The sequence below is a fragment of the Rattus norvegicus genome, chromosome 19 (assembly GCF_021556685.1).
Source record: "Rattus norvegicus strain SHRSP/BbbUtx chromosome 19, alternate assembly SHRSP_T2T, whole genome shotgun sequence".
NCBI lineage: Eukaryota > Metazoa > Chordata > Mammalia > Rodentia > Muridae > Rattus > Rattus norvegicus.
In genome coordinates, this window is record NC_141552.1 from 17,520,457 (window position 1) to 17,546,292 (window position 25,836).

Here is a 25,836-nt window from a genome sequence, read left to right on the forward strand (position 1 = left end):
AAAAAAGTCACATTATCCACACAAAAGACACTATCACCCTGTGTACCCCTTGGTGGCTTTGAATTCCCTATTTACCCATGCTGCCTGGACCATGCAAAGATCCATATCCAGCTGTCAGTTCTAAGTCTACAGGAGGGGAAAGGACCCTTGAATAAGATGGTCTTAAGATTCAAGACTTACAAATCAATTTTTATTCATAAGGAATACAATTTACAAAAAACAGGCATAAAATGAACAACTAAAATGGTATAAAAAATGAAAAACAGTAACAAGAATATATTAACTATGATATAACAAAAAGAAAACTTCAATGAAAATCGTAACCAAAAATATTTCTTAACAGCATTTTCTTAATGAACATTTAGAAACACAGTTGTAGTGCTGTTTCTCCTCTAGGACACGAGACGTCAAGGCAGTCCCCTCAGATGTCTCTCAAATGGTGTTGTCCGTATGAGAGAGGAGAAAGACCTCAAGGAGACAGGCTGGCATATGGATACATAAATTTAGGGTCTCTAAACATTGAGGAAATTATCTGAGAAGAAGAATATTCCCCCCAAAAAAGACTTTGTTGAGGATTGTCATCAGCAGGGAACTCCTGGGAAGGAAACTCACTCTTCAGGGGGCTGTCTTCCTGGGATCCGTCCTATTCCATGTCTCCTGCAGTTTCTGAGACCTGGGAGGAGAAGGCAGCTATTAAGACACTGATTTGGTGGGGACATGCATACCAGCTGTCAAGTTGCTGCCTTCTGTCCCTTCAGCTGCATTGGACAGACAACACTGATCTTTCACTGAAATCATTGCTGATATCTCTGCAGGCTGGGGAACATCACCAGCAACCCTCACAGTACTGTGGGAGAACAAGGTGCTCCTCAGACTTCTACCAGTGCAAACCAAGAATGGGGAAATGGGGAGAGACCTAATTGGGGTGCAGGAAGAAAGGAGAAGGCCACATGATACCCAGATCAAAGCCAATGACCAGGACTCATTTGCCATTTGCACTTGGTTCTTATCCCTACAAGGTGCTTCCAACCATCACATGACCCCTGTATGACCTTTGTCACACGACCAAAAACTCATTCAAAACTCTTCATAGCATCCAATCTGTGATAGGGAGATGCAGTCATGTGATATGTTATTCCTCTGTCACCATTTCTGGACTGCAGTTTCAAAAAGGGCAGAGAAGTATAATTGCCAATAATTCGGTTTCTGAAAAGTGGTTAACATCCCAGAATACTTGTGCATAGACAGAGCAATGAATAACTCTATCACATGAGGTGGGTGACTGACTGGGTGTGGGGAGATTAGAAAGATGATAGGGGAAGCAAAGATGTATCCAATAGGCAAATGGTATCAGACATTGTTAATCTGACTCAGCTGCTTGTTCCTACCAAGTTTTCCTGGGTCTGGAGGTTGCTGGTCTTCTCCTGTTCATCTTCATCATTCGGGTTCAACTCAAACAAATATCGCTGTACCTCCTTGCTCTCCTGCTTCAATGTGACCAACTTCTTCTTCATACATGCCTGGTCCATCAGGAGCCGGCTGTGCAGGTTGCTGGAAACACACTCTGCATAGTAAGATCCTGAAGCCTCTTCCTCCCATTCCAACTGCCAAATCCCACAAAGTCCACCAGGACCCAGATACCCATAATCATACAATACATCTCCATACATGTAAGGCTGCTGCACAAACAGCAAATGGCCAATCCAGGGAAGAATAAATTGTTTCTGTGACCCAAGCACCAATAAGAGTCCATGTCTCTCCAAAAGAACAAGGGATCTACAACTATCCATGAAAGCCCAATGCATCGGGCATCATCAATTAGAAGGCAGTAAACAACCACAAGAGGACAGTAGAATCAAGGGAGGTCATGGTAACCATGTGGTCCACACATTGAGCTTTGTTAAACCTGGTATGACCCCAGAGGCCCAGGTCGGCCTAATAACACTCTGATGCCTGAATCAGTATAGTTCTATCCAGAGACTTCTAAAGATGCATAGACACTGTGGTGATAAGTAACAGTCTCTTATGGAACTGAAACTGAGTCCAAAAGACCCACGGCACAGTGATATTTAAACAGCAGAAGACATGGACCCAGAGCTGCAGGCTCTCCAGTCCAGAACAAAGAGAGGCGGACATGGCCATTCCACAATGATGGGCCCTTCTGACCAGTACTTACCAATAGAAGTTAATCTCCTTCTTGAGCTCCTGAAATTTCTCACGATGTTCGATGTTCTTTGTGTCTAAGTTGTGCAGTAATGACATGACCTCTTTCTCCTTTATCTTCAAGTTTTCATAAAATGGATTTGGCCTGAAGTAGGGGCTGGCCCCAGAAAGATAGAACCCAATGAACATCGAGGTTTAGGATTATATGAACTCAGGCTGTGTCCTGTACTACCCCATGCCTGGAAGGACACTTTCTGAATTCTACATATTTGTATCTTCTTCAGCTTCAGAAACTTGGAATTGTGTGCCCAGGACAAAGGAAGCTAAGCACCCAGATAAAGGGTTCCCTGGCTCACTTTTTTCAATCAGGAGGTCTGGATCTGCATTCATACCTGTTATGCTGTCAAGAGCCTAGACCACAGAACTTACCCAACCACACACACACACACACACACACACACATACACAAACACACACACACACACACACACACACACACACACACATCCAGAAACCTCTGATTTCATTTTTCCTGTTTTGACAAGTGGAATGCTACAAGCCGAATAACTAATATTCTAGAGGCAGACAGTACACATAATTCTGGAGATGAGACCACATATTGCCACAGACTTATAATCTACCCAAGGCATACAAATGTATAGACAAATGTGACCACACAGGCAAAGAACTGTGCTGTTGAAAGTGGGGCTTCTAAAATAAAGCACTTACACCTCCATGAAACTATTATACAGGTAAATCCTGAGGTCAAAAAACAGACCCCTAAATTCCAAGGGGGGAGGGATAGAGAAACATATAAAAGTTTTGCATATGCATGCAGACCTGTGCACACACAGACACACAAACTGAGGCACACCCACAAGAAAAGAAAACAGACTCAGAGAATGAGATAGAGAGGCAAATATGGAAAGAGCACAATGAGAATCAGTAGAAATGCATGCACCATTACTGTCTCAGAGTGTAAGGCACACAGACAAGAAGGAATAGGCCACAGTCTCAGGACTACTAGTTAAGCATTGATATGAACAATGTGGGACCTGTCACCTAAGGGTGCTGCCAGGAGATGATAGCATTCAGTCACCTTCCTAGCAAGTACAAACACTCTCCACAAACTCACAGCACCTAGTACCTTGCAAAGCTACCACCTGTCAAGGGCTTTCCAATTGTACACTGGGAACTCATGCTCCAGTGACTTTATCCCTGAACTCTACACTCAGGTCACAAGTTCAGATTTTCAACAGGCGGAATCAGAGAGTCCATTTCCAAACTCACTCCTCAGTAAGGGTCAGGTTCTGAATCTCCTCTCTATGGGAGATGAGGTTTAGAACAAGGTCGTTTGTTTGGAGCAATGCATACCTCTTGTTCATTGATCCACCTGTCACATAAAGGAGGCGATCTGTCAGCTCATTTCTCTCCTTGGTAGTTAGCTCCAGTTCTCTATTCAGCCTCTCCTCTTCCTCGTTGGCCTGCACCTTGTTTAGGATATTTTCAGTGGATGACGTCTGTCTGCAGGCCGCTGTAGGTAGACAAACACAAGTGAACCCGCATGGGGTGAATGCATAGAGCATACACAGACCACAGTGAGGTCCAAACAGGAGAACATGCTTGGAAGCCAGTGTCACTGCAAGGAGTTTGGTCTGTGTAAGAGGCATCCTAAGTGGATCACAGTTCCCCCACTACTATATAGAGACCAAGAGATGTAAGCAGCCAGGTGGTCCCTATGCCCGCCCACACAGGCTTACAAGTACCAGAGAGATGCCTTCTCCAGGATTATTATCAGGTACGCAGGCTACAACCTGGTTTCAGGACCCTCACCCCTCTGGTTTCAGAAGTCAGATCATCAATTCAGCATCCACAATGACTTGATTGATCAGGGAAACTCAGATATCCTACACTGTTACTCTAGTCCAATAACTTTGCATTAAAAAGTCATGTAGGGGGAGGACATGGTCAACAGACTTATTAATTCCCCCTACTGAAATGACAAATGCCCCAGAAGTGCCAATAGGTTACAGGCTCTTTCTCTACCTGCTCCATATAGTTTGGCTACTGTAGAAAAATATCTGCCACACAGAACCTCTAATATATGAAGGTAAGATTGGCCCCGTCAGCCAGAGGTAGTCAGAGGAGTTCTAAGAATATAAGGTCATGGCCAGGAGCACAATTCTCTCCTTCTTACTACTGTCAGATAGTCACTGAATTTAAAGAAGCAATGAAAGTGAAGTATATTGATGCCCTGTTTAATTCAGAAAAGTTATACCCTCCATGACTCCTGATGGTGTTATTATATCAATTTAACCCACCGAATGCACTGTAAAAGTAAAGACTAGAAGTTCACCCAATAATAGCATAGGCATTGCCATATCCTCCATGTGGTTATGGAGAAACTAATGATGTGAAAACCTTGACTTTCAGGAATTGTGATAATCATGGAATTCAATATCTGTGGAGATGTTCCAGTGGTTGTGGCCCATTACTAAAAAGGCCAGCGGAAGACCCCCACACACACCCCTGACAGGAAGCTCAACATACACTGCCCAGAACTTACTCCACATTCCCCATGTCCTGTGTCCATCATTACCTTTAGGTTTCGTTTGCTTCACTCTAGACTCTTCTCTATCAACATCAACTCTCCCAAAGCGCCTACAAAGACGGGCAAACATGTCTGTGGATATATCCTTTGGACACTAAGAGAAAAAGTAGGGAATTGGTTGTCACAACGATACTGGTGACATCACAGGGATTCCAAGGTCTCTCTAGGAGACAATAGAATGTCCACGAAGGGACGGCTGATGTCACGGAGAACAGACTTTGCCTCCCTGATAATGTTCTCCCTGTACTGAGCAAAAGCTGATGTCCCCTTTTCAGGAGACTTCCCTGTGGCATAGCCACTGAGCACCACATGCTTCCAAAGCCAAATTTGGCTCTAGGCTTGATTGGAAAAACCTAAGTCATTGCTATGTATCTAAATGAGTGCTTCCTCCCCAATCCCTGCACAGAAATGTTTCATCCTACCTCAAATTCTCCTCAGTCAGCAATATTACCCATTAAAGATTACTGAGAAATCACACCAGTTCCTATAAGTAGCCAAAGACGTCTCCTGTCTCATCATGTGCAGGTGCATGAAATCACACCCAGAAATAGCCTGTAGGGTAGGTTGCGATGTGGGTGTGTGTTATAGGTACAACCTGAAGCTTTGTGCTTAACATTTGACAGTTGCCACCAGATTCCTTAGGAGAAAGAATTGCATTCATTATGGTCCTGGCAACAATGTGGTGATCTGTTAGCAGAGGAAACTGAAATATTGGATCCACCAGTGAATGCACCCTCAGGCTGAGTGTGGGGCTCTCCTCTTTGCACTTAAGTTACCAAAGCAGGATTGCTTACAGGCCTCTCTAAGCTATAACGCGTGATTTCATCTGAAAAATAAAATAGTCAGCAGATGTGGGGGGGATGCAGCCAAATGAGTAGGACAAGCCTAGAGACATAACTCAGTGGACAGAGTAAGAAACAAGCATCTTCACTCCTGTTTCATGGATCACCCCACAAAACACAAAAGCATCTATCCTAAAAAAAAAACCAAAAAAACAAAAAAAACAATTTATTTTAGTGAATGTTTACAGTATTAGTAGCAAAGCTCAGATTTTGGGGGCAGATCCATGACTTGAACTCATTGGCTAATGCTGTCCTCACAGTCCTTGGAGGCCCCTTTGTAAGACTACCTGTTGGAAAGTGGAAGCAGCTTTATTTGAGCTCAAAGTGAACCTGACGAGCAACGTAGAGAACAAGATGGGGTAATTGAGACCCTGTCTAAAACCAGCACAGAAACCCACCCTTCATTCAAAGCATCATCTACCAATTCTTGAATTTTTACCATTCTCTGCCAACCAGTCTTTCATTCAGGAAAGGTAGAAAAGAACTGGAAATGATCTTTGTATTCTAAGGACCTTGATCTGTCTTTCCTTAGGTCCACGTTAAGAACAAATGAAATGGGTATCACCATCTGAACAACTTAGTATCACCTACTCAGCATTTCTAGCCTAATACTGTGCCTATGGCAATCTCAAGCTTCCCTGAGTGTTGCTGCCCCAGCAAGAAGAATGAAGTTCTATGGTCAATCCCCAGTGAACCTTTCAAGGGGTTAGAAGAAAGCCATCAGAGATACTGCACTTCTTTTCCTTCGATTAAATCAAGATGATACAAGGTGAATCTATTGGGCTATTCAACCATACATCTTCCTCACAACCCCACCTATCTGAGTTCATTGCTTGGCAGAATTCATGCCCCACCATCCTAGATATTTCTCAATTCATTGCTGCCAAGGGCCAGGTTTCCTGAGTTTTGTTTTTCATAGAATTGGGTGTAGTCAATCATAGTTGCCCTCTGTAAGAAATGACAAATATCTATAATAACTGACCACACTGTACTTGTGTATACAAGTACAGTAGTGGAAAATTCAGCGTAACTGAGGAGTGGGAAATCACCACGGTGTCCTGGCCTTTCTCTGCCCATATCACAGCTCACAGGCGGCTGGGGCAAACCTTGATTTCCTCTGTAGAAACAGAGTGAGGTTGAATGGACACTGAGCAGGCAGAGCAACACAGCTGAGGCAACTGAATTCCAGCAACAAACGCATTATTTGTTTCCCATCTTAACAGCTCCTTTTGAGGACTTGTCCCCACACCTAGCTTAAACACAGCAATTTTCATACATGCCATCCTGCTATTTCATATTGTTGCTGTAATACGCCTCCACATCATAGATTTCAAAAAATATATACCTAACACTGAAAAGGGTGATGCTTGACAACATCTAGTGCATTGGGGCCACAGGTACGGTCACAAATAACCAGGACACAGGGGATGCAGAGAAAAGGCAGATGCAACTGCATGCAGCTGCAAGCTTATTAACCCTTATATAGGCATGAATATGCATTACCTCACATTCCCTTTTGGCAAGATATAATAAGATCGTTATTCCCATGATACCAGGAACAACCGAGGCAAGACTAGGCAAAGAAGTAAGACTAAGCCAAGGCTTCTCCTTAAAATATCTGTATAGCAAATCACCCCTCTTCCTAGTATCACAATATACTTGTCATAACCCAGAGAGCATGAGAGCCTCTTCCACAAACATAGGACATAGTACAATAGAGTGTGAGGTAAAGTGAGAAAAACATTTCCTTCTCAAGGGCAGCATTGCAGCCCCTGCTTGCATCTCTCAGCCGTCTTTCCTTGATCCTGTCTGGGAAGTGTATCTCAGTGACTCCACAATTTCTTTCTTTGTTCTTTTGTTTTAAAAGTAACACTGTCTATAACACAGCTAAATGTCCTCGAAGGGGTTTAATCATGCAAAAAGAAAGCAATATAATATATAATATAGGCAACCTTTAATGAGTGTATCTATTTTCTTAGGGGTATTTTTCAGATATCTTCCCAGATCTGGATTTAACTTTGGTAATTGTTATCTGTCTAGAATATCAACAATATCAAATAAATATTTCAGTTTTCTGGCGTAAAGTCCTCGGGAGTAAGAACTAATGATTTTGGAATTTGCTTGGTGTGTACTGTTATGTCCCTCATTTCATTTCTGATTTTTAATTCATGTATTGTCTCTCTTGTGCATTGTTAGTTTGAGGAAGGGGTTGTCTCTCTTGTGGATCTTCTCAAAAAAAAAAAAAAGAGGAAGAAAAGACAGCTCTTGCTATCCTTGACTTTGTATTTTTCTCTTTGTTTCTAAAGGCTTGATTTCAAACCTGAGTTTATTGCCCTTCATCAGATCCTACCAGACTCTCTATGGGATGAGGCTTTGCCTCACCTTGGTAACAGCAGCATGGAATAAATGAAGCTTCTGCTGATCTCTGTTGTGGTGTTGCACATCACAATCTCACCGAAAACCATGCATAGACTGGTTTAGGCTCTATTAAAGCAGCCCACTAATTCAGTGTTCCCTGCAAGGTGCCATGGAACGGTAGTAACATAATTCTGCATGCACATCGACAGGTTTCTCCACGGTCTTCTGGGTCATTTGATAATAATTTATAGTGATTCATGGATGAACACACACACACACACACACACACACACTTTACTGACATGGTGCATATTCTTTGCACACCAAAAATAAAGTGAGCGTTACTGAAAATGCACCAATAATGGAATCGAAGGAGGGAGCTGTGGGGAAGCTGGGGCTTAGAGTTACTTAAAAGACCGGATGCAGATTCTCCTTCTATTGGAGGAGAAACTTGATAGACAATGTGGTTCTTTATTTTCTTTCTCTAGAGCACACAGGACTAGGGTGGCAGCTAGGGCTTTGAGTGTGTTTGGCAAGTACTGTAGCACTGAATTAAATCCTAGGGCTGGAACCCTATTAATCATCTACAACAATTACAGGGCAGGCTGGATGACGACACTCAGCTGACAATGTGGACATCTCAAGACAGTCACTGGACAATGGCTGACACACTTGTCTGAAGACTGGAAATGTTTCTCGATCTTGGAGAGGAAAGAAGGACCCTCCAACTACACTGTCCTCTAAGGAAGTTTATTCAGGTGAGGGATGACAGGGACTGTTTTGTCTCACGTCACACATGTCAGTAGAAAATATCCTAGGTATTGGATGCCGCTGTTAGCATTAACAGAACAAAGCACATAGTGTTGGGAAGATTAATAAATTATGAGTAGGATTAGAAAACCCCAAGCCTCTTCCAGGTTCTAGGAGAGCAAAAAAAAAAAAAAATACCACGAAATACAGCATTAATGTGATAGTTTGGTTAAATCTAGTTACTAGTTTCTATTGTGATACCTATTGTCAGTGCCTGCGCCGACAGTGTGTGAATATCGGGTGTAGGTTTGTGGGGTTGAAAGAAAACACGTACACGGGTCACCCCTTTTTAGCGAGTGCCACCAAGGCTTTACTGAGATCTCCTTATATACCAGAGGCAAAAGCTGTGGAAAAACAACAAGGCAGGTGAAAATCCCCAACCAGGAAAATAGGACAAGTCTGTGTGGTGAAAGTTCCAGCCCAATCAGGGGCATAAACAGGTTCTTAAAAACAAGAAGCAGGAAAGCTCAGTGGGGAGGAAGGGTGCCATGGAAAATCCCAGCCCCAAATCAGGGGCTAAGAGCAGCTGTCAAAGGTGTAAACAATTTCTTGCTATAGCAGGCTGAAAGGCTCAGCAAGGGGGGAGGGAAACACCAAGGTAGGGCCCAACAGGAGCCTTCACTGGTGGCTCTAATGTTTCACTTTCCTCTGCCAACTGGCCTCCACACTGTTTCTAGCACCATAATGATTTCAAGTCTTCCTCATAAGGAATTTTGTGGCAACCGTTGAATGCTAAGCACAAGGCTTCATGTGTGTTCCCCTAACACACACCCATGTTGCAACCTTCCATGCAGGCTATTTCTTGATGTGATTTCAAGCACCTGTACATAATAAGACAGGAGAATATTTTGACTGCATATTCAAACTGGTATTATTTCTCAGGAATTTTTAATGGCTAATATTGGTGAAGGAGGATAATTTGAGTTAGGATGAGACATTTTTGGGCAGGATTTGGAAGGAAACATTCATTTAGATGCATAGGAATTACTAAGGTTTTTGTAATCAAGCCTTGAGGAAAATTTGGCTTTGGAAGCAGGAGATGCTCAGTGGCTCTGCCCCGGGAAAGTCTCCTGGAAAGGGCACCTCTGCTTATGCTCAGTACAGGGAGAACATTAGCAGGAAGGCAAAGTCTGTTCCCCATGACATCAGCTGTCCCTTCTTGGACATTCTATTGTCTCCTAGAGAGTTCTTGGCGTCCTCTGCTATGTCACCAATGTTGTAGTGACAACCAGTGCCCTAGTTTCTCTCACTACAAGTCTGGCAGATACATCCTAAGACATTTTTTCCAGTCTTAGAAGTGTTTTAGGAGGGGGATGTCGATTGTCGAGAGACTAGGGTGAAGGAGTCTGACCTTTCGTCTCACAGAAATGATGGACAAAGGAAGTGGTTCTGGGGAATGTGGAGTAAGTTCTGGGCAGTGTCTTTTGAGCTTTCTGTGGAGGCGGGGGGAGGGATGGTGGGGGTCCTGCAAGCTTAAGCTGACCTTTCTAGCAATTAGCCACAACAACTGGAGCATCTGCAAAGGAATTGAATTTCCATGAATATCACAATTCCTGAACGTCATGGATTTCAGAACATTAACTTTCCCATCCCCAAAGAAAGGATATGGTAAGGCCAATGGTACTATTCTGTGAACTTCTGGCCTTTACTTTATTTTTTTATTTTTTTTTTTTATTAACTTGAGTATTTCTTATATACATTTCTAGTGTTATTCCCTTTCCCGGTTTCCGGGCAAACATCCCCCTCCCCCCTCCCCTTCCTTGTGGGTGTTCCCCTCCCAACCTCCCCCCATTGCCACCCTCCCCGCATAGTCTAGTTCACTGGGGGTTCAGTCTTAGCAGGACCCAGGGCTTCCCCTTCCACTGGTGCTCTTACTAGGATATTCATTGCTACCTATGGGGACAGAGTCCAGGGTCAGTCCATGTATAGTCTTTAGGTAGTGGCTTAGTCCCTGGAAGCTCTGGTTGCTTGACATTGTTGTACTTTTGGGGTCTCGAGCACCTTCAAGCTCTTCCAGTTCTTTCTCTGATTCCTTCAACGGGGGACCTATTCTCAGTTCAGTGGTTTGCTGCTGGCATTCGCCTCTGTATTTGCTGTATTCTGGCTGTGTCTCTCAGGAGCGATCTACATCCGGCTCCTGTCGGTCTGCACTTCTTTGCTTCATCCATCTTGTCTAATTGGGTGGCTATATATGTATGGGCCACATGTGGGGCAGGTTCTGAATGGGTGTTCCTTCAGTCTCTGTTTTAATCTTTGCCTCTCCGTTCCCTGCCAAGGGTATTCTTTTTCCTCATTTAAAGAAGGAGTGAAGCATTCACATTTTGATCATCTGTCTTGAGTTTCGTTTGTTCTAGGGATCTAGGGTAATTCAAGCATTTGGGCTAATAGCCACTTATCAATGAGTGCATACCATGTATGTCTTTCTGTGATTGGGTTAGCTCACTCAGGATGATATTTTCCAATTCCAACCATTTGCCTACGAATTTCATAAACTCGTTGTTTTTGATAGCTGAGTAATATTCCATTGTGTAGATGTACCACATTTTCTGTATCCATTCCTCTGTTGAAGGGCTTCTGGGTTCTTTCCAGCTTCTGGCTATTATAAATAAGGCTGCAATGAACATAGTGGAGCACGTGTCTTTTTTATATGTTGGGGCATCTTTTGGGTATATGCCCAAGAGAGGTATAGCTGGATCCTCAGGCAGTTCAATGTCCAATTTTCTGAGGAACCTCCAGACTGATTTCCAGAATGGTTTTACCAGTCTGCAATCCCACCAACAATGGAGGAGTGTTCCTCTTTCTCCACATCCTCGCCAGCATCTGCTGTCACCTGAGTTTTTGATCTTAGCCATTCTCACTGGTGTGAGGTGAAATCTCAGGGTTGTTTTGATTTGCATTTCCCTTATGACTAAAGATGTTGAACAATTCTTTAGGTGTTTCTCAGCCATTCGGCATTCCTCAGCTGTGAATTCTTTGTTTAGATCTGAACCCCATTTTTTAATAGGGTTATTTGTTTCCCTGCGGTCTAACTTCTTGAGTTCTTTGTATATTTTGGATATAAGGCCTCTATCTGTTGTAGGATTGGTAAAGATCTTTTCCCAATCTGTTGGTTGCCGTTTTGTCCTAACCACAGTGTCCTTTGCCTTACAGAAGCTTTGCAGTTTTATGAGATCCCATTTGTAGATTCTTGATCTTAGAACGTAAGCCATTGGTGTTTTGTTTCAGAATTTTTTTCCAGTGCCCATGTGTTCCAGATGCTTCCCTAGTTTTTCTTCTATTAGTTTGAGTGTGTCTGGTTTGATGTGGAGGTCCTTGATCCACTTGGACTTAAGCTTTGTACAGGGTGATAAGCATGGATCGATCTGCATTCTTCTACATGTTGCCCTCCAGTTGAACCAGCACCATTTGCTGAAAATGCTATCTTTTTTCCATTGGATGGTTTTGGCTCCTTTGTCAAAAATCAAGTGACCATAGGTGTGTGGGTTCATTTCTGGGTCTTCAATTCTATTCCATTGGTCTATCTGTCTGTCTCTGTAGCAATACCATGCAGTTTTTATCACTATTGCTCTGTAATACTGCTTGAGTTCAGGGATAGTGATTCCCCCTGAAGTCCTTTTATTGTTGAGGATAGCTTTAACTATCCTGGGTTTTTTGTTATTCCAGATGAATTTGCAAATTGTTCTGTCTAACTCTTTGAAGAATTGGATTGGTATTTTGATGGGGATTGCATTGAATCTGTGGATTGCTTTTGGTAAAATGGCCATTTTTACTATATTAATCCTGCCAATCCATGAGCATGGGAGATCTTTCCATCTTCTGAGGTCTTTTTCAATTTCTTTCCTCAGTGTCTTGAAGTTCTTATTGTACAGATCTTTTACTTGCTTGGTTAAAGTCACACCGAGGTACTTTATATTATTTGGGTCTATTATGAAGGGTGTCGTTTCCCTAATTTCTTTCTCGGCTTGTTTCTCTTTTGTATAGAGGAAGGCAACTGATTTATTTGAGTTAATTTTATACCCAGCCACTTTGCTGAAGTTGTTTATCAGCTTTAGTAGTTCTCTGGTGGAACTTTTGGGATCACTTAAATATACTATCATGTCATCTGCAAATAGTGATATTTTGACCCCTTCTTTTCCGATCTGTATCCCTTTGATCTCCTTTTGTTGTCTGATTGCTCTGGCTAGAACTTCGAGAACTATATTGTATAAGTAGGGAGAGAGTGGGCAGCCTTGTCTAGTCCCTGATTTTAGTGGGATTGCTTCAAGTTTCTCTCCATTTAGTTTAATGTTAGCAACTGGTTTGCTGTATATGGCTTTTACTATGTTTAGGTATGGGCCTTGAATTCCTATTCTTTCCAGGACTTTTATCATGAAGGGGTGTTGAATTTTGTCAAATGCTTTCTCAGCATCTAATAAAATGATCATGTAGTTCTGTTCTTTCAGTTTGTTTATATAATGGATCACGTTGATGGTTTTCCGTATATTAAACCATCCCTGCATGCCTGGGATGAAGCCTACTTGATCATGGTGGATGATTGTTTTGATGTGCTCTTGAATTCGGTTTGCCAGAATTTTATTGAGTATTTTTGCGTCGATATTCATAAGGGAAATTGGTCTGAAGTTCTCTTCCTTTGTTGTGTCTTTGTGTGGTTTAGGTATAAGAGTAATTGTGGCTTCGTAGAAGGAATTCGGTAGGGCTCCATCTGTTTCAATTTTGTGGAATAGTTTGGATAATATTGGTATGAGGTCTTCTATGAAGGTTTGATAGAATTCTGCACTAAACCCGTCTGGACCTGGACTCTTTTTGGTTGGGAGACCTTTAATGACTGCTTCTATTTCCTTAGGAGTTATGGGGTTGTTTAACTGGTTTATCTGTTCCTGATTTAACTTCGATACCTGGTATCTGTCTAGGAAATTGTCCATTTACTGAAGATTTTCAAATTTTGTTGAATATAGGTTTTTATAGTAAGATCTGATGATTTTTTGAATTTCCTCTGAATCTGTAGTTATGTCTCCCTTTTCATTTCTGATTTTGTTAATTTGGACGCACTCTCTGTGTCCTCTCGTTAGTCTGGCTAAGGGTTTATCTATCTTGTTGATTTTCTCAAAGAACCAACTTTTGGTTCTGTTGATTCTTTCTATGGTCCTTTTTGTTTCTACTTGGTTGATTTCAGCTCTGAGTTTGATTATTTCCTGCCTTCTACTCCTCCTGGGTGTATTTGCTTCTTTTTGCTCTAGAGCTTTTAGGTGTGCTGTCAAGCTGCTGACATATGCTCTTTCCTGTTTCTTTCTGCAGGCACTCAGCGCTATGAGTTTTCCTCTTAGCACAGCTTTCATTGTGTCCCATAAGTTTGAGTATGTTGTATCTTCATTTTCATTAAATTCTAAAAAGTTTTTAATTTCTTTCTTTATTTCTTCCTTGACCAGGTTATCATTGAGTAGAGCATTGTTCAATTTCCACGTATATGTGGGCATTCTTCCCTTATTGTTATTGAAGACCAGTTTTAGGCCGTGGTGGTCCGATAGCACGCATGGTATTATTTCTATCTTTCTGTACCTGTTGAGGCCTGTTTTTTGACCAATTATATGGTCAATTTTGGAGAAAGTACCATGAGGAGCTGAGAAGAAGGTATATCCTTTTGCTTTAGGATAGAATGTTCTATAAATATCCGTTAAGTCCATTTGGCTCATGACTTCTTTTAGTCTGTCGACATCACTGTTTAATTTCTGTTTCCATGATCTGTCCATTGATGAGAGTGGGGTGTTGAAATCTCCCACTATTAGTGTGTGAGGTGCAATGTGTGTTTTGAGCTTTAGTAAGGTTTCTTTTACATATGTAGGTGCCCTTGTATTTGGGGCATAGATATTTAGGATTGAGAGTTCATCTTGGTGGATTTTTCCTTTGATGAATATGAAGTGTCCTTCCTTATCTTTTTTGATGACTTTTAATTGGAAATTGATTTTATTTGATATTAGAATGGCTACTCCAGCTTGCTTCTTCTGACCATTTGCTTGGAAAGTTGTTTTCCAGCCTTTCACTCTGAGGTAGTGTCTGTCTTTGTCTCTGAGGTGTGTTTCCTGTAGGCAGCAGAATGCAGGGTCCTCGTTGCGTATCCAGTTTGTTAATCTATGTCTTTTATTGGGGAGTTGAGGCCATTGATGTTGAGAGATATTAAGAAATAGTGATTATTGCTTCCCGTTATATTCATATTTGGATGTGAGGTTATGTTTGTGTGCTTTCATTCTCTTTGTTTGTTGCCAAGACGATTAGTTTCTTGCTTCTTCTAGGGTATAGCTTGCCTCCTTATGTTGGGCTTTACCATTTATTATCCTTTGTAGTGCTGGTTTTGTAGAAAGATATTGTGTAAATTTGGTTTTGTCATGGAATATCTTGGTTTCTCCATCTATGTTAATTGAGAGTTTTGCAGGATACAGTAACCTGGGCTGGCATTTGTGTTCTCTTAGGGTGTGTATGACATCAGTCCAGGATCTTCTGGCCTTCATAGTTTCTGGCGAGAAGTCTGGTGTGATTCTGATAGGTCTCCCTTTATATGTTACTTGACCTTTTTCCCTTACTGCTTTTAATATTCTTTCTTTATTTTGTGCTTTTGGTGTTTTGACAATTATGTGACGGGAGGTGTTTCTTTTCTGGTCCAATCTATTTGGAGTTCTGTAGGCTTCTTGTATGTCTATGGGTATCTCTTTTTTTAGGTTAGGGAAGTTTTCTTCTATGATTTTGTTGAAGATATTTACTGGTCCTTTGAGCTGGGAGTCTTCACTCTCTTCTATACCTATTATCCTTAGGTTTGATCTTCTCATTGAGTCCTGGATTTCCTGTATGGTTTGGACCAGTAGCTTTTTCTGCTTTACATTATCTTTGACAGTTGAGTCGATGATTTCTATGGAATCTTCTGCTCCTGAGATTCTCTCTTCCATCTCTTGTATTCTGTTGGTGAAGCTTGTATCTACAGCTCCTTGTCTCTTCTTTTGGTTTTCCATATCCAGGGTTGTTTCCATGTGTTCTTTCTTGATTGCTTCTATTTCCATTTTTAATTCCTTCAACTGTTTGATTGTGTTTTCCTGGAATTCTTTCAGGGATTTTTGCGATTCCTCTCTGTAGGCTTCTACTTGTTTATTAATGTTTTCCTGTGTTTCCCTAAGTGTGTTCATGTCTTTCTTGAATTCCTCCAGCATCAGGATCAAATATGATTTTGAAACTAGATCTTGCTTTTCTGGTGTGTTTGGAAATTCCATGTTTGTTTTGGTGGGGGAATTGGGCTCCGATGATGGCATGTAGTCTTGGTTTCTGTTGCTTGGGTTCCTGCCCTTGCCTCTCGCCATCAGATTATCTCTAGTGTTACTTTTTCTGCTATTTCTGACAGTGGCTAGACTGTCCTATAAGCCTGTGTGACAGGAGTGCTGTAGACCTGTTTTCCTCTCTTTCAGTCAGTTATGGGGACAGAGTGTTCTGCTTTCTGGCGTGTAGTTTTTCCTCACTACAGGTCTTCAGCTGTTCCTGTGGGCCTGTGTCTTGAGTTCACCAGGCAGCTTTCTTGCAGCAGAAAATTTGGTCTTACCTGTGGTCTCGAGGCTCAAGTTCGCTCGTGGGGTGCTGCCCAGGGGCTCTCTGCAGCGGCAGCAACCAGGAAGACCTGTGCCGCCCCTTCCGGGAGCTTCAGTGCACCAGGGTTCCAGATGGTCTTTGGCTTTTTCCTCTGGCGTCCGAGATGTGTGTGCAGGGAGCAGTCTCTTCTGGTTTCCCAGGCTTGTCTGCCTCTCTGAAGGTTTAGCTCTCCCTCCCACGGGATTTGGGTGCAGAGAACTGTTTATCCGGTCTGTTTCTTTCAGGTTCCGGAGGTGTCTCAGGCAGGGGTCCTGCCGCTCCTGGGCCCTCCCCCACGGGAGCCCAGAGGCCTTATACAGTTTCCTCTTGGGCCAGGGATGTGGGCAGGGGTGAGCAGTGTTGGTGGTCTCTTCCGCTCTGCAGCCTCAGGAGTGCCCACCTGACCAGGCGGTTGGGTCTCTCTCTCACAGGGTCTGCGGGCAGAGAGCTGCTGCGGGCCGGGATCCGCGGGTGTGTCCTGGCCTTTACTTTTAAAGTTGATTTGTGGCTTGTTTTTTGTTTGTTTATTTATTTAGTTGGTAATATTATTTATTGCCAAAGTCAAACATCTGGGTTACATCCTCGGACCCACATGACAGAAGGAGAGAAATGGCTCCTGAAAGTTGTTTGGTCATGTGCTGCGCGCGCACACACACACACACACACACACACACAGACACTCATACTCATACTCTCACTCATACACACACAAACTTTAAAGCAATAGTAATTTTTCTTAGAGTCTGATATAATTGGTTCTAATACAAAGACAGCCTGAGTGTAGTTACTATATAATTAAATAGTACTCATGCTCTTAGGCAAAGAGTTTAAAGTTTATAGGTACCTAATAAACTCGCATTGGGACATATAAAGAACATTTAAATGTTCAGCAGAAATACAAAGAACAACTAATTTAATTTGTTAAAAGTGAAAGCTTATACAATTCTGAAGGTTTTTATACTGGTTTTATTATACATGTAACTATGAAAAGAAAACATACATACTTGATCAATGAAATGAGGAAGAGTGATTTAATGAACAGAAAAATGGATGGTACTTCAAAATTTCCATGATTACATATTATCTATTTAATTCCCTCCACAATAGCAAGAAACGGACATTATTATTTATGCGACATTACAGATACATAAACCGAGAAAATATTGTTTGGCCTGATTATCTGAGCTTTTTAAAGGCTTAGTTAATTGACAGAGCTGTGGTTTAAAATTAGGGTCCATATTCTTCTGTTTTAAATGTGTGACACTTTTCTCTTTTTTTCTCCATCTTTATTAAATTGGGTATTTCTTATTTACATTTCAATTGTTATTACCTTTCTGGGTTTCCAGGCACACATCCCCCTAACCCCTCCCCCTCCCCTTCTCTATTGGTGTCCCCTCCCCATCCTCCTCCCATTGCCACCCTCCCCCCCAACAAGCCCCTTCACTGGGGGTTCACTCTTGGAAGGACAAAGGGCTTCCCTTTTATTTCTAGTTGGTGCTGCTCTCCCTGCTCCGTGGGAAGTGGATGGGGGGAAGGCCCGGGCCTGAGGTGAGTTGGAACTGGGGTAGAAAGGCATAGGGCCTCCTAGGTGAGAATGTCAAGCTGCCACTGCTGCTGCAGCCACCATGGAGAAGCCCTTGTTTCTGCTGCAGGGAGGAGAGTCTGGTGGCCACAAGATGGCTGAAGGGGAGCTGAGAGTGGACAGCTTCATCACCCACCTGCTGGAGGTATGAGGATATCGTCCAGGAAAAATTGTGCAGATGACTGAAGCAGAAGTCCGAGGGCTGTGTATCACGTCTCGTGAAATCTTTCTTAGCCAGCCAACAGCTGTGAACACAGGTTTCTTTTGGAGAGCAGGCCTGTGCAGGCCCAGAACCTAGTTGGGACAGTTCAAGCTACCCTTTTTCCATGGCCAATCTCAGATCATATTCAGAAAGTATTTCTTGGGCTAAAGAGATGGCTTAGTGGTTAAGAGCACTGACAGCTCTTCCAGAGGTCCTGAGTTCAAATCCCAGCAACCACATGGTGGCTCACAACCATCTGTAATGAGATATGATGCCCTCTTCTGGTGTGTCTGAAGACAGTCACGGTGTACTTGTATATGATAAATAAATAAATAAATAAATAAATCATTAAAAAAAGAGTATTTCTTCCAGGTGATGGATTTCCAATTTATGGAATTGAACTAACTTACTGATGGTGGAAGTGACACAGAGAGTTAAAGTACAGAAGGAATAATCCAGAATCTCCACCAACAGTTGCTGTCACACCAGGACTTTTAAAAGCTCAGCTGCTAGAGAAGCAATGTAGTCTTTGGTTATTCTCAAGCTTAGGTCTTCTAGTCATTATAAGCTGACCATGACACAAAAAGAGTCATCTATATCAAAATAGAGAATAGTAACTAGATTCACACCACACTATCACATTACTACTGTATTTGAGGTTCTCAGTTAATATCTAAGAACCTGGAAGAGGCCTGGGTCTTGCTACACATACTTATAATTTATGTCCCCATTGTCAGCTAAGATTCTTCATGCAGCCTGGGGTCAAGGAGGTCATCCCACAAAGCACAAAACACCCATCTCAGATAAACATGTATGGTTTATTGAATCCAAAACATCCATGAATTTCAGGACACAATTAAATGTTGAAACCTAAGGATAATAGATATAGAAGAGAATTAAGATTTCTAGTTCATAGATCCAGTAAACACCTTCAACAAATCATAGCAGCAAACTTCCATAAGGTAAAGAAAGAAAAGGCCATAAAGGTACAACAAGCCTACAGAACATCAAACTAATTGTACCAGAAAAATTCCTCCATTCACATAATAATTAAAACCCTAATGCACAGATCAAGAAAGAACATTAAAAGGGGTAAGGTATAAATATCTAATAACAAATAAATTCAGACGTATCTGAATTACACCAGACTTCTCAACAGAGATTCTAAAAGTCAGAAAATCTTGGGCAGATGTAATGCAGACACAGGCTCCTATATCCAGCATAATCCTCAATCACCATAAAAGGAGGAACCAGGATATTTCATGACCAAACCAAATTTAAACAATTCTTTTCTCTAAGAAAGCACAACAGAGGCTAATAGGAGGAAAACTCCAAGACAATGAACTAAACTATACCCAAGAAAAACCAAGAAATTAATCTTCTCTCAATAGTTTAAAAAAAGAGAAGCACACAAACATAATTTCACATATAACCAGAAAAAGAAGAGAATGCAGCAATCATTGGCTTTAATATCTGAACAGATCTTCTTTCCCTAATCCCCAAGCTCCCAGGGGCCAAACTGCCAGCCAAAGTGTATGCAAGGATGCTCTATGGTTCAAGGTGAGGCCTGTAGCCCCACCAAATGCAGATCCTAGAGGAGTGAGGTGGGGATGGATATGTGTGGGTGGGGGAGCACTGTCACATAGGCAAAGCTGAGCAGAAATGGGATGTAAATTTGATGAGGGGAGTCTTGAAAGCAGGACAACAGTTGAAATGTAAATAAATAAAATAACCGATTAATAAAAAATAGTCAAAAATAAAATAACAAGTGAAAAGGTAAATGAAAATTAAACCAAACCAACCAAACAAACAAACAAAAATCCCTGTAGTGTATTGGCCTAATGCTGCTTGCATTTTAATGCTAATTTGTGGAACTCAGGACTGGTTAACCCCAAATAACTGACCCTGTTCCCAGTTAACTGTGATTATAAAGAAGCCAACAGCCAACAGCTGCACAGCAGAGAGATGGGGGAGGGGAGCTTTGAGGGCTTTGGTAGAGAAGATCATGAGGAGGGAAGAAGGAAGAAGAAGCTGCCAAAGAATAAAGGAAGAACGTGTGTGATGGAGAGGAGAGAGGAAGAGGACAGCAGCCATGGTTAAGGGAGAGGAGAGCCTGGTCCTGAGGGTTGTCCAAGTGGAACTAAGAGCAGCCAAGATGCTACACAGCCAGTAAGAGTTGAGCGTTATTGTTTGGAAAGTAGATCTGATACCATGGAGGGCAGGCAGCTGCACAGCTACTGTGCTGACTAATGTACACTAAAATAAATTTAACAAAATATGTATAACCAGTAAGACAGCTCTGTAGAGGATCCTAAAAGGAGTAATTTAGTTTGAAGGGAAGGACAAAATACCAGAGAACACAGGGGATAAATTAATAAAACTAGGAAAGTTAATCAAAGAAGACTGTGAAAACCACAAAAATTAACAAAATGACAAAATTTAATACATAGGTTTAAATAATAATTACATATCACTAAACTCAATATCTAGGGTGGTGGGGCATGAATTCTGCCATGGTCTGAACTCAGAAAGGTGGGGTTGGGAGAAACATGTCGGGTTAAATAGTCCACCCACATTGTGTCAATGTGATTTAATCTAAGGACAAAGAAGTGGAGTATCTCTCACAGCTTTCTTCTAACCCCTTGAAAGGATCACTGGGGTGTGGCCTCAGTACTTCATACTTCTTGCTAGGTCAGCGAAACTCAAGGAAGCTTGAGATTGTCATAGCACAGTATTAGGCTAGATATACTGAGTAGATGATACTAAGTTGTTCAGATGGTGATATCCATTTGCATGTGTTCTTAATGTGGACCTAAGGAAAGAGAGATCAAGGTCCTTAGAATAGAAGGAACATTCCCAGTCCTTTTCTACCATTCCAGACTGAAAGGCTGGTAGGGAGAAAGTGGTAAATAATAAAGAATTAATAGATGATGCTTTGAATGAAGGGTTGGTTTTTGTGCTGGTTTTAGACAGGGTCTCACGTATCCATGTTGCCCTCTCCCTGGCTGGCCCGGTTCACTTTGAAGTCAGTGCTTCCACTTTCCAATAGACAGTCTTACAAGAGGGGCCTCCGAGGTCTCTAGGACAGCATTAGCCATTGACAGTTGAGGTGTGCAACCCACAACTATAGTTTTAGCCACTTTGTTCCACGCCTACCAGCTATTTCAGATTGTTGCTGTTCTATGCCTGACAATCAAGGACACAGAAAAATAACCTGATAGAGAGCAAGGACATGGTGATCACATCCTTGCCTCTGCTGTATGTTCTGGATGAGGTTTGTTAAAATTCCAATATTGCAAAAAGCTTTATATAGGGCCCAGCACATTAAGGGTCACTATGCACTGTTTCATCTAAAATGGCCTAATCAGAACTGACCGCCAGACAACACTTCCTGCGAAGTTCCTATGAGAAGCTTAAGTTTTTTGTGTTTTTTCTTCTTCCTTTCTTTCTTTCTTTCTTTCTTTCTTTCTTTCTTTCGCTTTATAGGTTTAGAGGAATGTATTTTGGGCCACGGATCTGTCCCTAGTATCTTAGCTATGGATGTGATCAATCAGTGTTAGTGTATGCATTCAATAAAATGTCCATTTTTGACTAAGGTAGATGCTTCTGTGTTTTGTGGGGTGACCCATTGTCAATGTCTAGTGAGTTGGGGCCCTGGGTATGGTCGCATACCCCAGGACACAGGGGGTGCAGAGCAAAGGCAGAAGAAACTGCACGCAGTTGCAAGCTTTATTAATCCTTATTAAGCTAAGAATATGCATTACTACAATTTTCATTGTGTCAAGATACCATAAGATCATTATTCCCAGGATACCAGGAACAATGAGGGAACATTAAACAAAGAAAGACGAATAAACAAAAGCTTCTTCTAAAAATATTCATATAACAAATCACCTCTCTTATTATAATCAAAATATACTCACCATTACCAAGAGAGATTTAGAACCACTTCCACAGAAACGGGACACAGAAGAACATAATTTAAGGCCAAGTGAGAAAAACATTTTGTTCTCCAGGGCGGCATTCCAGCCCCTACTTGAATCTGTCACCAGGCCTTTCTTGACCCTGCCTGGGAGCTGCATCTCTATGTCTTAACAATTCCTTCTTTTTTCTTTGTTTTAACGTAACACTTTACATAACATAGCTAAAGTTCCTTGTAGTGGTTTAGTCAGGTAAAAATAAAGCAACATAATACATAATGTACATAAGATTATGGCAAAACTAGCTCCTCCCATGCTATGGAAAATCCTTTGAAGCCAAGCCTTGGGATCTAATCCTGTCAATTGATCAGCCAATAATTTAGCTATTTCCATAGGGGTAGTATCTTCTAGCTGTTTACCGAAAGACATTCGAACATCATATTTCAAGGCATTAATTAATTTTGAAGCACTTTCATTACCTTCTAAATAGGCTTGAATTAACTTCCAGTCATGTTCTGTGTCATTATCCATATATTTACTAACACAAAAGTAGTAGGATTTCATCATGATAAGCAATATAAGCCCGATAACTGGCATTGGCCGCAGCAGAAGAAACCATGAGTAAAACACACATTGCTAAGAATAAGTGCTCAGTAGTAAAGGACTTTCCTGAAGGAGACAAAATTATTCCTTTCAGTGCTTAATCACTTCACCTGACCCCACATAGGTAATAGGGTTGTCACTGCACGGATCCTTATCCATTGTTGTTTGTGGACACTAAGAGAAGCCAGGGCCTCAGTAATGGAGGACACCTCCTCATCTCCTGAGAACATCCATCAGGAGAAAATGTAGCTGGTTTAACTGGATTCCTTTGAGGGTAGGGAGCAGTTCTTATTATTCTGTGCTTGGATCCATCTCCCGGGTAACCAGAATAGTCTCCCATCCTGTAATGAGACAAAACCCTCTCCCCTATATACAATGATGTCCCTTCCTGCCATTCAGCATCCCGGGCAATTTTTATCCATACTGTCTGTTCCATGCCTTCTGGGGGGAAGTTCAACAAAGTGTCTATCTGCTCTTGATATAACTTCACCTTGTGGTAAATTAAGAAAATTAATAACGTATAATGCTTGTGCCAATAGAGCTCTGGGACTGGTCTGCAAACTCCATTCAGGTTGCATAAGGCCATCTCTTTCCCCCCTTTTTAATTTTATAATTTGTCATTTCAGGGTATGGTGAATTTTTTCAACAAAAGCTTGTCCTTGTGTATTGTGTTCTATACCAGTAATATGTACAATATGATATCGTTGACAAAATTGTTTATATTGATAAGAAATATATGTTGGTCCATTATCAATTTTAATTTTAGAAGGCAGTCCCATAACAGCAAAAGTTTCCAATAGATGCTGTATAACATGAGCAGTGCGTACTCCTGGCAATGGTGTAGCCCACACAAATTTTGAAAAATTATCTATGCTTACATGTATATGTGAAAGGCGACCAAACTCAGAAATATGGGTTATATCGATCTGACACGATGTATTAAGTTGCATCCTTCTGGGATTAATTTGAGATGGAACACATTTTATACGTGAAGACTGACACATAGGACAATTAGCAATAATTCGTTTGGCTTGAGAATAGGGAAGCTTATATTTAATATGTAAATATCCTGTATTGGCATGATTATGACTGTGTTCTTCTGGGGTAGCAAATGCCACTAATTGATCTACCATATGATTGCCAAGTGTTAAAGATTCTGGAAATTTTGAATGTGATCTAGTATGTGTAATGAATATTCTAGAGTTTCATAATAACAATAGTCCTTTAATATGTGAGAATAACATTTAATATAGGCTTAGATGTAGAAACAACAGCAGTCGCAATATTCTGTACTACTCCTACAACATAAGCGGACTCAGCTATAATATTTTTATGTCATGAGTAGAATCCTGGAATACATTAATTACCGCTAATAATTCATTTTGTTGTACTGACCCAAAAGAAGATTCTTGTCCCCAAAATTAATCTTTGGTCCAATAAGCCATCTTGGTCTTAGAGCCATCTGTAAACACAGTAAAGTGTGATGGTAATGGATCAACAGAAATTAGTGTATTTATCAATTTTTTTTTTGTTTTATAAAGCAATCCCACAATTTACTATGGGGAGGATGAAATTCAATATTTCCAGTGTAAGAAATCATGGCTAATTGAAAAACCTCAGACATCTGCATTAAATATTCCACTTTATCTTTGCTTAATGGGAGAACAAGAGCAGCACAATCATATCCCCACAGAGTAACAGGTCTTTGTATGCCTTGCTGAATATAAAGAAATTTGTTCCTCATATTTTGTTAATGTTTGGTTAAAGTTTTATTTAATATAAACCCACTCTAAAGGCAACTCATCCTGAGCGAAAGTGCCTGTAGGATATTCAAGAGTATTTAAACATATAATTTAATAACTCTATCTGGATCAATACGTGCCAAATATGCATCTTTCCATTTTCAGAAAAGATACCCTTGCATGCCTTCATATAAGCATTAATATCCCCCGTCTCCTTTATAGGTAATAATGCTCTCCTGTACTCCTCATTAGCATTTTCAAAAGCAAGCATTTGCAGCAGTTGTCCTCTAGCTTCCACTCCTACCACTGTTCTTTCCAATGTTAATTTTAATATACATAAAAACTTAATATATGGTTCATAGAAAGCTACTACCTTTTTCAACCAACCAGTATCATCCTTTATAATAAGTCGGTTGGGCCACACCTTGAATCGATGCTGGCCTAATGATAGGAAAAGAAAAAGCAGGTGAATTCGTCATCATCATTGTGTGAATCTAATGGTCAGCATGCCATCCTCGGGAAAGGACTTAGAAAAACCTGCTTCAGGCAGTGGTGCAGAGGGCAAAACTTTTACTTTCGTTTTGTCTTAATGAAGCTCTAGCTTCTTGTTCTGTATTCGTTATTACCCTGTCTGCATTCATGGCCTTGAACACAGTAAAAATTACAGCCCAAAGAGACCAGAAATTGGAATCTTTTTGCCCTGCCTGACAGCCTTTTTCACCTTAACTTTCACTTTGACCCAGATATCAGAATCCCTGGAACCCTCGTCAGGGAACCATGGAGTTTACTCTTGCTGTCTCTAAACACTTTTCTAAACCAGACTGAGAGACATGAATTCCCTGCACTCTTAAAGATGCTTAAGCATAGCGAGATGAAGAGAAGATTTATCTTGTCCAATTTCCTTGTAATAAAATGTACTTACCTTATCTGACTGTCCAGACTTACCTTCAGGGACCCTGTTCCAGTGCCATAGGTCGACGTCTAGGGTGTTGGGAGCCCTGCGTCCGGTCGCATTCCTTTCTGTGTTTCCCGATGCTCAGTGGCCATGCCACTCCAGCATGCTTTGAAATGAACCAATCCGCAACCACCACCACCACCACCACCACCACCACCACCACCACCAGCACCACCACCACCACCAGCACCACCACCAATTTGGTTTTGTAAATAAAGTTTTATTGACTTCGCCATCCTCAGCATTTACATCCTGTTCAGTGCTGCTTCTGGCTGCAGCTGCAGGGCTTAGGAGCCACAGAGCCCTTTAGGCTCCCAGAGCTGAGAGCATTGACCATTTGCCTTGTTTGTGAAAGAGGTGACTGACCCCTGTGCTCGAGGTGGCCTTTCCGTGCCCCTTAACCCATAGCATAGGTCTCTGTGCCATCCTCTCCCTTTGCTGTGGTG

General features: G+C 41.5%; 4 protein-coding genes across 10 annotated transcripts in view; 2 read left to right on the forward strand and 2 right to left on the reverse strand.

The window, feature by feature from the left end:
* The window catches only part of LOC147998924 (uncharacterized), a 142,681-nt gene that overhangs the window by 62,264 nt on the left and 54,581 nt on the right, over positions 1 to 25,836 (forward strand). The gene's annotated exons all lie outside the window — the stretch shown is intronic.
* On the reverse strand, positions 166 to 25,476 carry LOC147998927 (disks large homolog 5-like). The gene is made up of 8 exons (XM_087595931.1): positions 25,381 to 25,476; positions 24,809 to 24,876; positions 24,089 to 24,155; positions 4,763 to 4,868; positions 3,538 to 3,697; positions 2,177 to 2,320; positions 1,389 to 1,551; positions 166 to 673 (listed from the first exon to the last, which is right to left on the reverse strand). Exons 4-8 carry the CDS (start codon positions 4,842 to 4,844, stop codon positions 644 to 646), a joined length of 579 nt encoding a protein of 192 aa, XP_087452057.1. The 5' UTR covers positions 4,845 to 4,868; positions 24,089 to 24,155; positions 24,809 to 24,876; positions 25,381 to 25,476; the 3' UTR covers positions 166 to 643.
* The window catches only part of LOC147998928 (disks large homolog 5-like), a 59,152-nt gene continuing 33,488 nt past the window's right edge, over positions 173 to 25,836 (reverse strand). The window contains exon 6 of the transcript XR_015643807.1: positions 173 to 238. The gene's annotated coding sequence lies outside the window, so the exon portion shown is untranslated. The remainder of the gene's footprint in view (positions 239 to 25,836) is intronic.
* Positions 8,574 to 25,836, forward strand: part of LOC147998929 (uncharacterized) — a 28,559-nt gene continuing 11,296 nt past the window's right edge. The window contains exon 1 of the mRNA XM_087595795.1: positions 8,574 to 8,732. The gene's annotated coding sequence lies outside the window, so the exon portion shown is untranslated. The remainder of the gene's footprint in view (positions 8,733 to 25,836) is intronic.

Bases quoted from the DNA above. Each gene is read 5' to 3' on its own strand.
- LOC147998927 (XM_087595931.1), bottom strand. From the start codon at position 4,844: ATGTTTGCCCGTCTTTGTAGGCGCTTTGGGAGAGTTGATGTTGATAGA. The intron at 2,321-3,537 runs GTATGCATTGCT...TTCTGGGGCCAG, and splicing joins GGTGGATCAATGAACAAGAG to CCCCTACTTCAGGCCAAATC. The intron at 1,552-2,176 runs GTAAGTACTGGT...GTGTGTTTCCAG, and splicing joins AAGGAGATTAACTTCTATTG to CAACCTGCACAGCCGGCTCC.